The sequence below is a fragment of the Lutjanus erythropterus genome, chromosome 4 (assembly GCF_056507025.1).
Source record: "Lutjanus erythropterus isolate fLutEry1 chromosome 4, fLutEry1.hap2, whole genome shotgun sequence".
NCBI lineage: Eukaryota > Metazoa > Chordata > Actinopteri > Lutjaniformes > Lutjanidae > Lutjanus > Lutjanus erythropterus.
In genome coordinates, this window is record NC_139320.1 from 45,752,977 (window position 1) to 45,764,850 (window position 11,874).

General features: G+C 43.6%; 1 protein-coding gene and 1 long non-coding RNA gene across 2 annotated transcripts; both read left to right on the top strand.

Annotated features, from left to right (window-relative positions):
* The first annotated feature begins 8,222 nt into the window (after nt 1-8,222).
* On the top strand, nt 8,223-9,232 carry LOC146329209 (uncharacterized). Its single transcript, XM_084716743.1, has one exon. It carries the CDS (start codon nt 8,223-8,225, stop codon nt 8,964-8,966), a length of 744 nt encoding a protein of 247 aa, XP_084572869.1. The 3' UTR covers nt 8,967-9,232.
* A 1,166-nt stretch (nt 9,233-10,398) lies between these two features.
* On the top strand, nt 10,399-11,004 carry LOC146329210 (uncharacterized). Its single transcript, XR_014769955.1, has 2 exons — nt 10,399-10,431; nt 10,549-11,004. It is a non-coding gene; the product is annotated as an uncharacterized LOC146329210 (long non-coding RNA).
* Nucleotides 11,005-11,874: the final 870 nt, after the last annotated feature.

Below are 11,874 nucleotides of genomic sequence, written 5' to 3' on the forward strand. Positions count from 1 at the left end.
ATTGGAACTTGAAACCTAATCACTGAAACCTGAAATTCATGTACTAAATCCCTAAGCCAAGGTTACAAAATTGCCAGCACAATTTCAGTTTTTTTGTTTTTTGTTTTTTTTATTCTAAAATCACACTTCTCTACATTAGACATACCATTAAAATTATAAAAATGGCACACAGGAGTCCCTGTTTTGGAGGAAAATGAAGGTCAAGAGTGACGTAAGAACGTCGAGGTCAAGGAGTGAGAGTATGAGGAGGAAGGGGAGGACAAGGATGAGAAAGGACAGTTGTCTCAGATGAAATACTGGTTGACCATGTGCTCAACCATGGATTGAGAATGAGAGAGACTGGCCAGAGATTTCAGCCCAGTCGGACATGACGTCAGGAGGCCTATGATACTCAGTGATTGTTGGCCAATGTTACAGTAATATTGTTTCATATTAGAAAAAAAAATGAATAAATTAATGTAATTTAGCTTACTGTAACCAATCATGGTTACTGCATCACACATATGGCACCAAAGCGTTGGATTTTCATCAGAACTGAGAGATGGGAAAACCATGGTGGAAGACATCAACCTTCACCACACTGTAAAAAACAACAACAACAACAACAAAAATACAAAGGAATACACTGCAACAGATTAACTTCTGAGCTCAACTCAAACTTGTAAGTTTTAAAAGAAACTTTAAAAGTTTTACAGACCTATAGTATTTAGTTTTCTTCTTTAGATAAATGTGAATCTCTTGAGTTTTCAGAAACTAAAAATAAATAAATAAATAAATAAATAAATAAATAAATAAATAAATAAATAAAAATTGGTCACAGTGAGCTGTGAACCTAATTTCTTTTTTTGTGCCTGAAAACAGTTTTAATTGAAAATATTAAAACATTTATTAAATTTACTTTCACTTCAGTGAATTTAGTTATTTTTTAAACACAATTTTTTGAATTTCTAAATTTCAAAGCTTTCAGTTTATTTACATAAGAAAAGCAAATTATCTCAACAAATGATCAGTAGTTGATAAAACTTTTTCAAAACTTAATTTGATTTGGGCTCAAAACTCAAAAATTTATTGCAGCCCGTTGCCTTGAAATTTTGAGTCAGCTCAGCTTTTTCATTTTTACAATTCACTGTTGTGTTTATTCTATCTTATAGTAATGTTTTTTTTCCTCCTGTTGGGTATGTGCAGTGTTACATACAAAACACAAGTGTTCCAAAGCACTGCCTCTTGGGATAAAAATGGAAATGATGTGGTTCTGTACTGGACTCCTGTGTGTTTATGTTTGAGTAGATACAAATTACAGTGTATCACTGAAATTGGCAAAGGCATACATCTACAGATTAGATGTTCATAGTGTTTTGTGTTGAGCACGCTGTTTAGAGAGATCTTTTCATATGATGCTCTGTGTGCGTGTCATTTTGATGCAGTGTTTCTTGTGATAGAGATTTGCAGAGTTTTACATTTTGTGTTTGTGGTTTTGTGTTTTGAGAAAATGAGCCTAAGATTCAGAAAATATGTCTCAACATTTGGGAAAAACTGAAAAGTTAGGTAAGGCAAAATACATGAATATTAAATCATGTTTAACATGTATCAGAGACTTTCTACAGCAGACAGGAGTTGAAATTGATTTTTTTCCCCTGCCTTTTCTTAATTACCAGCTTTCAATCAATGAGCTCAAGCTACAGGACTTTGATCGATTGTACCATTTGCATGTTTTAGTTACTCTAAACATAATGAGCCAAATTCTTACAATCAAAGTGCGCTTTAGGCGAGCTGGCCACAGCTGTTCACAGTGTTCTATACTGTGTTAACTAAAGCCTCGGGGGAGACCTCATTTCAGACACAGCATTTTTATCATTCAACCAAGCAAGGTGACAGAACACGTTGCAACGACAGCAAGAGCCTGGGGAAGGAGTTCTAGATGTACAGAGGGTTGCATCCATACATGCACTCGCACCTGAGCAGCTTCATCCGAGCAGAGGATCAGACCTTCCTCAAAGGGCTTTTTCTTTGCAACATCATTCATTTGAACAGGGATGTAGAGAGAGTAGTATGCATGGTAATGATGTTAAGTCCTAATCTATGCAATATTTGGTCAATCACATATCAGGGTCAGGCCATAGCATGCAAATATAGCACTGACACACTCACAAAAAATACTGATCACACACAACATGCTGCAAAAACACGTCATTACAGAACATCCTGTAGTCCCAAACAACAACACAAGGGGGAGCCATAACCCTGTGCAGTTTATTATAGCTGCATTTACAGTCTAGTGGCATCATTTTGACCCATATTTATGCTGAGAAGAACACACATGCATCTGTGTATATACATGAAGTATGTAGTGATGAACATGTGCACATGCATTTTTACATGTTTTTGTTCTGATGGTCCTTCTGTCATACATACATATCTCATACCTCTTAGTTTTATACTGCAAATATCTGCATGTATGTGTGCTCTCATTACAGCTTGCTCATCAGCTTGAGTTGGCGTGTTTCTGTCGGAACCGATATGTATATTAAAGAAGACAAATAAAGCGACAGACACTGATATATGAAAAAGACAGCAGAGGGAGCGAAGGAGCAGTAAGTGATGGTAATGACGATAATCTTTGCCAGCAGACTGTTAAATGTGACATTAATTATATCTAATGGATCTGTGTCTGATTAAGACGATGAATATCTCTGAGCTGGGGTAGGGTAGACAGGGTGTCCTATTGATCTACAGGAAAACAACTAAAGAATAACAAGGATGGGGGTGGAGCTTATATGGAAAAAGGGAAATTATAATCGTTTTCTCCATTTAATGTTATGTATATTTAATATTTTACAAAAATTGGCAAAGACACAAATCATTCATTCATTATATGTAACTGCTTATCCTTACTGTGGGGGAGAGGCTGAGTATGGGCCCTGGACAGGTCACCAGTTCATCACAGGACCGACACAAATGCTCATTCACTCCTATGGACATTTTCACCAACTATCCTGCATGTCTTTGTTCTGTTGGAGGAACACAGACAGAACCCATGCAGACATGGCAAAAATATCCTCGCCCCAGCCACAAACTCCCCAGCAGAGCTGGTCCAGACCTCCAAGGGGCTCAATGCAAAATTCTGCTAAGGAGCCCTCCGAACTGACTGGAGAGCCACCTAAACCATTTGCCACACATTCACAACCCTGTGCTTCCACTACAGTTCCTCCTCCTTTCAAACAGTTTGCTCCATCTGTTGGTAAAAAAATAAGTAGATCTATACAGAACACAATCAGGTACAAAACAAAAAAACAAAATATTTACTGAACAGAATATTTTGTTCCATTCAATGAATAAATATAACACTGAGCTTTGGGTCTGCTGCCCTAAATTTCATATTTAATTAATCATCAGTCACTGTCAGTTCACTCATTTCCATCTTGTGTTAGTTCAGAGTTGTAATCAGTGGTGGACTTTAACTAAGCACATTTACATCAAGTACTGTACTTATTTTTTTTTTTTTACTGAACTCAATTTCCATTTTATCCAAGTTTATGCTTCTACACTACATCCCAGAGGAACATACTATACTTTTTACATCCACAAAGCTGAAAAAAGGCTGTTCTCTGACTTTTTAGAGATACATGGTTCTCACAGGACAGTGACACTACAGAGATTTGATGATCTGATAGACCATGATGCATTGCTCTGTATTAACCTTAATCACAAGGTGTTTCACTGTACAAATCATGAGCGATGATGCCCAGCTCACAAGAGAAGCCAGATGTAGCTAGTTACTGTAATTATACAGCTAAACAGAGAAGCCAGGTGCAGCTACGTAGGGATAGAGGTGGAGGGGTGGGGTGTGTGGAGAGGGCGGGGACTATTTGCATATTCATTAAATCTTGAATACTAAATGAGGGCAAACTGAATGGTGACCAGTTTTCAAACATAAAATGCCTCCATACTGATTGTCTGGCATAATCCAAGTCTGCTTAAGTCCTGAGATGCAGTTTGCACACAGTCACAACACACACACACACACACACACACACACACACACACACACACACACACACACACACACACACTGTTCAGACAGTGAGCATGTGCACAAGGCTCTGAGCTAAGGATTTACACTCAAGATTCAACCTAAAAAAAAAACATGCTGTAAATGAGTTTTTTGGTCAACTTGACATGTCAGGGTTTTATGAGACTTGGATTACACCAGAGGAGCAGTATGGAGACTTTTTAAGTTTTTATTCTGTTGTTTTTTTGACATTTGAAAACTGGTCACCAGTCAAGTGTTTGGCAGATTATGCAACACTGTTGTCCTGTCAAACTCCAGCAGTGTTTTGGGGACAAAAATGAAATAAAATAAAATAAACCTGACCTTCAATCGGCATGAGGGTGAGTAGATAATGACTGAATTTTCATTTGTGGGTGAACTATCCCTTTAATAATTCACTCTGATTAGCTATAACATGAACAACCAAGAACTAAGTTAGTGTATATTAAAGAGAAACTTTTTATTGACCCCTACGGCACAAAGGGCAAATGTTCAGCAGCATCAGGACCAGTACCACAGAGAGTTAGAACCAAATATGAAATAAAACGGTGGTTAACAATAGAAAATAAAATTATTTAAGGGAAGTTAAGTTTTACAAGTATTCAAAGTAAAATTCAAAAGTCAAACAATATACTGTATATAAATTCAAGGCAATAGTGCAGAACAGCGTAAAAATTAAATGATAGTGACTAAAGCTGCAGTATATACACTCACACTGTAGTAATACACAACAGAATGGTGTACAACATGATGAATATGATACAAACATGTATACACACACAGGTTCATGACAAATAAGAGCCTTTTATTTATTCCACATCATTATTTCATCTGTCTTCTATATTTACATGAAATATATCAGCTGATATTCTTTGATCACCAGATATACATAAACACATTTTTTGCAGTGATCCCTCAAAAGTGGTTAACATTTGTGACAAGTAATGGAGGCATTACATTTTACCTGATTGTCCCAAATGATCGATGACAGTCTGCAGCACAGATCAACTGAAAGGATTGAAAGTGTAGGTCAGTAGACTAAACAAATATAAGAAAACATGTCTGAAAAAATGGATGTGGGTAACTACATTTCACACTGTGAGGAAAAACTCTGTTGAATGAGGCCTAGTCTATGAAAAGATATTTAGATAACGGATCACGGCTGTCTTTTATTACTTCCACCCCTGCTCACCATTTTCACTATGAAGCACTGACTGTCAGCAAAATAGTTCATTATTTTTAGGGTGCCAGCCAGAGTTCATCTGACAGTTTACTGTTTGAGATTTTAAAGGTCATTCCCCCACATGGATGCTTGAATAAATTCTGTCATGAACACACTTTTCATAAAAAACAACAAAAAACAAACAAACAAAAAAACAGACCAACAGCACACAAATAATCACAGCAAATAATCAGGGTGACAATGCAGCACAAGTCAGTTCAGTATAAATCAGTGTATTGATGAGACAATGAAAAAATACATTTAACCAGAGAGAAAGTCATTTTCAGCAAAGTCCAAAATAAATATTCTCTTAAACTCAAGAGTTCAACAGAAAAACATTTTTCAGGGCTTCAGCAATAAACAACAAAACTCAGTTTATCAGTATCTCAAAATTTAGCCAGAGTAAACCCTCTTCACTGAAACAAATCAAATTAGGATCTGTGGGAAAGTTTTAGTGGTTCAGTTTAGTTTTTACTCCAAAGAGTTTAAATCACCATCCAACAAAGTTAATTAAAGATATCTGACCAGGATTCAGTTGTTTGGTATAGTTATTTTACCCACACTGAGTAAAACCGAAAACATTGTCTTTGAGTTCACAGGACAAAAGGGCCTAATCAGAATCAAACCACACAAAGGACATACATACAGGTTTTAACACACAACACCCCTGGTAACCCTCAAAAGATCTCGCGAGAGTGATCAATTTTAACCCAAACCATGTTTTTTCCACAACCATAATTGAGCGTTTTCTGTCCTTAAACCTACCATATTTATTTAACCATAGCGTTCCCACATTAAAAAAAAGGTTGTACAAGATGCACAGTGGCTCAGTTCAGTTCACTGTCAAACAGAAAATCAAACCCCAAAAGTTTGTGAAAGAAGAAAGTCAATGGCAAAAAGGGGAAAAGAAGACCTGGCTTTCGCAGACTCACTGTGTCGTGGAAGGAGTTCACTGATTGGATGGTTCTGGAGATATTTGCACTTTTGGAGAACTGACTCGGCGTCTTTTCACCTGCCGGCGTTCAGAAACCATGACGTGAGTCTTACCTCTGACTTTACAGGAAGTAAAGTGGGCCGCCTACTCGAAAACCGGTAAGTGATTGGCTGTCAGGATGGACAGGTGACAGGGGCGTGGGGTTAATTATGCACATCAATAAACAGTACTGTAAATATGCCAGGATTAGCCAAAAGGCTCGTTTTTATTGGCCAGATATGAAGTTGGCAACCTAAAATCAATATGAAAATTAACAATTAATTCAATTAATTGAAGAAATCTGCCTGAATTTGATCATCGGACAGATCGCTTTGAAATCTGGACACTGCTTAAAAAGGCCTTTGCATCCCACATGCCAGTATCACCAACTTTTCAGAAGCATTATGAAGAAATGACAAGAAAACTGAATAACAAAATGTATATAATTAATAAGAAACAAAATGTTATATTTCTTCATAAATAATTTAAATAAAGCTAATATTTTAATTTCTTTATCTTTTTTTTATTAATTTATTTTATTCTCCTTTATTTCTTTATCATTCTATTTTATTATTTTGTTCCTTATTCTTTTTCACTTGTAAATCTTTTATTTTCATATTTTAGCTGACTAATGACTCATGTGTCTTCATGATGAACAACTGCAAAATAATAGCTAATTATTTCCAGCTTTTCTCAGTCACTTCTGTCAGGCTTGCGCCTCCTGAGTCGTGATATTCTCTGTTTGTGTCCTACTTTCGTCCTACTTTTGTGCCCGCCCAACTTTCCCATCCAAATGCATTGGTAAAACCCGCCGTCGCACCTGATTTGCTTGTCCTATTTTAGCCACAGCCAATCAGAAGCCTCCAGGTTTTCACAACGCTTGAATTGCTCGTCTTACTCAAAACCATGGCTCCACGATTGGCTGGCTGTCAAAAGGCCGTCATTCTGCACTTGGACTCCGTCTTGTCAACTTCGCAGTTGAAATTGAGGGATGAACGTGAGCGAAACGTAAGTAACTTTATATTAACTTAAATTGTTACAAGGCTGCATTCAGCGCTTAAAACTTGAGTCATTTATTGCTTATTGCTTGCTTATTGTTCAGCCGTCCTTTTGAAAGTGTGTTTTTGCGAGTGTTAGCTAGCAAGGTGCTCCAGTCGAAACCCCGGGGAAAAAAATGGCCAATTTCGGCAAAGATGTTTAAAAATAGTATGAAAAAATATCATTGAGGGTTCAAATACACCAAGTGTGATAACTGTGAGTAAATTTCGAACAATTCGGCGTAGGTCACGCCACATTTTGAGCTTAAATTTAGTCCGTACTGTCAGACTCCAGGACACTTACCACAGACTCCTGTACCGTTAACGTCCGCACCGGCGGCAAAAATCCGGCAAATATCGTTCACGAACTAATGTGTCGAGCCCTTCTGCTTCTGCTTCTTCTTGTGTCTCATGTACTAGTAATAGTTCATTCATGTTTGTACAGTATGGCATCCTGTACTGTGATATTGATGTTACTTTGTCATTGTTTTCGAGTTTTCTTTGTCTGAATCTATTTAAAGGACCATTTCATGATTAAATCACGTTAAAACTCATTTAATGGTAACATATGTTACACAGAAAAATGTCAAGGTGTGTGTGTGTGTGTGTTATGGTCATTTTTTTACATCAGTGTTGTCCAGCCCTGGTCCTCAGGGACCCCTGTGCTGCATGTTTTTAGATGTTTCTCTGCTCCAACACACCTGATTCAAATGATCAGGCTGTTGTAAGGCCTCTGCAGAAGTTTCATGACGAGCTGATCAGTTCAATCAGGTGTGTTGGAACAGGGAAACATTTAAAAAATGCAGCACAGTGGACCCTGAGGACCAGGGTTGGGCAACATTGTTTCACATGGTGGCATTTAAAGCCACATGACAGTGAGGTAGAGGTATATGACATTTTATTTATTTGTATTAATTTCTACTTCTTGTGACTCTTTCCAGAATGGATTATCGTTCAATGTTCCGGCGACAACCTTCGTCCTCTGAACTCACCCTCCAGTCTTCACTGGACGCGTCAAGACTGGCCCTGGCCTATCGCGGGCAGGGGTTGGCTGCGGCGTGTCTGGTTAAGAAGCCAGAGAGGGTGAGCAAGGAGGCGAAGGCCCACATCATCCAGGCGGGAGGAGATCCCGGTTGCTGCTGGAGTCTGTATTTCATAGTGTACAGGGACGCCCCACCGGCTGTGACCCCGCCTGGACCCCTCCCGCCTGGACTCCCTGGACCCCCCCTGGTTGTGGCTGCTGGACCCCCTGGAGCCACCCTGGTGGCTGCTGCCTCTGGTGCACAGGTAAAACTAAAGGCCCGCATCATCCAGGCGAGAGGAGATCCCGGTTGCTGGCGGCTGGTGCTCAGTGAGAGTGAGCTCCAGTTTGGCCATTACCGCGGTCAAACCTTCAGGTGGCTGCTCAGCAATGACGTCGGGTACGCCGCAGCCATCCTGGCATCCCACCTGAAGGAGAGGGAGGGCGGGGATACCTCCCAATCGCCCCTCGCTGGAAACAAGGATGCCCTCGCCTCCTACGCCCAGCTGTTCCTGGAGGTGGTGGCAGCCATCCGGCGGGCTAGGGTGTGCAAGGGCTCCGTCTCGGTGAGGGGCATGGATGACACGCCGGTGGGGTTCGGTCAGCACAAAAAGGAGACTTACCGGTCCCTGTACGAGTCCACCAGCGCCGAGAGTCGGACGTAAGTAACACAAGCGAAGGTGTAGGTGAGTAAGCATGATGACGTGAGCAAACACTTTGTTTTGTCCTCTTGTGGTCATGTCCTAGTTACGTGCAGTGGCTGAGGAAGCAGAAGGTCTCGTCTGGGTCCCAGATGCACATGCTGCTGGCGTACATGCTGGGCCGGGACGCAGAGGTCGCTGCGGCGCGGCCATCGGCTGCACCCCCAGCTCAGCAGGGAGCGTCGCAGCCTCCTGCCTGTATGTTGCCCAATTTTACATGTCTCTCACAAGTCATAGTAGCCAGTAGTGGTCCTGTACACCAAGACGGGGGAGGTGACCAGGGCAGGGGTCAAGCTCCCCGTCTTCCGCTGCGCCAGGGGGTCCACTTTTCTGTAGTCATTCCACCTCCACCTGTGCCGCTTCATCCCAGGTGAGCGTCAAGTGTGTGAATCACGGTGCACCAGTGTGTTCAGTTTAGTGTGTGTGTGTGTGTAACTCTGTCTCTCTCCCTCCCTCTCTTTCCTGTAACAGGCATGTCTGCAAACGCCCTCCATTTTCAGGTGTACCTGTTGGAGGGCTTGGTGAAGTGGAATGAAAACCGGGCCAGGTCGGCAGCGCAGGACGCCGACAGGTCGACGCTGCATTGCTACAGTGCCCAGCTGCAGCACAGCTTCAACCAGCTCACCAAAGAGCTCCTGGGATTGACGCTGGTTGAAACTTACACCCGGCCCGCCGAGTACACAGGTGAGCCATCGGGAGAGAGAGAGCTGGTTCTACAGGCAGGCGGCGACAAAGGGTTTCACAAAATCATCACAGCGTCTGTTTTTGTCCGCTTGGTGCAGGGGAACTCATCGGGATAGAGTACCTGTACTCCCAGATGGGCGCTGTGCTGCCGCAAGATCTCGGCCGGGATCCCAACGCTCGGGATGGGATGGACGAGGCAGAAGACGAGTGGGAGGAAGAGCAGCAGCAGGAGGAGGAGGACGAGGGCTTTCACGAGGAGCTGGCGGACATCAGGTTCGCCAACCACCTGAGCCAGCTCCTCCAGCCAATACAGCCCGCCGCCACTGCTGCTCCCGCCGCCGCCGCCGCCACCGCCGCCGCCGCCGCTGCCGCCTCGTCATCCCAGTCGGACCCGGCCGAGCCCATGGAGATGGAGGAGGAAGACGTAAGTGCACTCAATGTCTACCGTTCCTGTAAAATCGTCTCTGTAATGAGCGGCTGTGTTTCTAAAACTCTGAACTCTGTCTGTGGCAGGATGTACGAGGACCAGACAGGCACGGAGGATACCAGCACGCCGTCCATCTGGCCCACGCCCTCGTAAAGCTGCGTCACCAGGCATTTGTGACGCAGCAGCAAGTGAGGGAGATAGCCACGCTCTGGCAGAACCTGTCAGACCGGGACAAGGCGGCTATCTCCTTCCCCCCACGCCACCAGGACCGTCTGCTGAAAAAAACTTGCACACGCCCGGTGCGGACACTGCGACGCGGTGAGTGTAGTGTGTGTAATTGAAGGTGAAATGCTGTGTGTGTGTGTGTGTGTGTGTGTGTGTGTGACTACAGTCTGTAACACAAGATTTGTCTTCTCCCCCACCCCCTCGCTGCAGTTTGTTCCTGGGGAAAGGCGCAGGGATGGCACAGTCTCCAGATGCCAGCAGGGTAGTCGAGGCTATCTTTCTGGAGCTGTGCCGAATGCACTCCGAGGGCCGTACCATCGCGGGGGTCCGGATCAACCGCTGGGGCGCCATCAGGAGGGACTACAGTCTCATAAGAGACAATGTCTACAACAGCAACAACCTCCTGGCAGCCGCCCCCGTCCAGCTGTGTGAGGTGAACCACCGAACCCTCTTGCAGTGGTGAGACCCTTTGTTTTATCTTTCAGTGTGTCATGCGGTGACTGTAAGAATATTATAGTGGACCGATGATGAGTGAATTTATTTCCATCAGGCACACCAAGAGGAGCAAGGCCATGATGACTAACACCATAGCCGTGGCCGTGCCAGGGGCCTCGGCCGAGCGGACCACCGCAGATCCCGTCCAGCCATTCCAGGTTCTGCGGCAGGAGCCGGTGTAGCCTGACCGTCCTCTAGTGTTCGACCTCCCCGAGGATGCCTCTGGTCAGGCTGTCACCTACCGTGGGCCCCTGGCACCTGACCTCCACCAGCTCCTCACCACTGCAGCTTCCTCCTCCACCGTCCCCTCTGCCACCACCTCCACCGATACCTCTGTCGCTGCTGCCACCGCCACCATCCCCTCCAGCATCTCTGCTGCCGCCGCCACCTCCGCTGTTCGCCGCTCCACAGCCTGGCAGAGGAAGATGAGGGAGGAGCAGCAGCGACGGGCCCAGAAAGAAGGTGCCCTGCAAGTGGCAGCAAGCGGGAGGCAGTTTGAGCACTTTGTCTGCAAGCGCTGTGGTCAGCCGAAAACAAAACAATACAGCCACAGCCGCTTCAGAGGAGAACATTTTTGCTCCCGGGCTGAGGGACGCTCGGTGGAGGACTGGCTGGCAGAGAAAAGAAGGACGGCACTGCCAAAGGTCAGTTGCATGATATTCTGCACAGTGACGTTATTGTTATATTTGGAAATAACCTGTCTGACAGCCGTTTGTTCAATTTGTTGTCTGCAGAAGCCTGCCTCACAGCCTGCCTCACAGCCTGCCACACAGCGGCCAGCTGCTCTCCTCCAGCCTGCCACACAGCGGCCAGCCAGGTGGCTTCTCCCAAAGCCGCTGCTACCACCAGAACCTGACGCAAAATACCTTGATATCATGACAATATTGTAGTTATGATTACTGGTGCTTTCACAATATATTAACACAATATGATTTTTGATAAATAGTCATCAGTAATGTGGATATCATGACTAAGTGGGTAAAGGCAACACCTAGAACAGTCTGGTAAGTTCAGAAAATGACCTTATTTACTGTAATGCAG

What these genes read in the sequence shown, in the direction of transcription:
- LOC146329209 (XM_084716743.1), top strand. Translation starts at nt 8,223, where the DNA reads ATGGATTATCGTTCAATGTTCCGGCGACAACCTTCGTCCTCTGAACTC.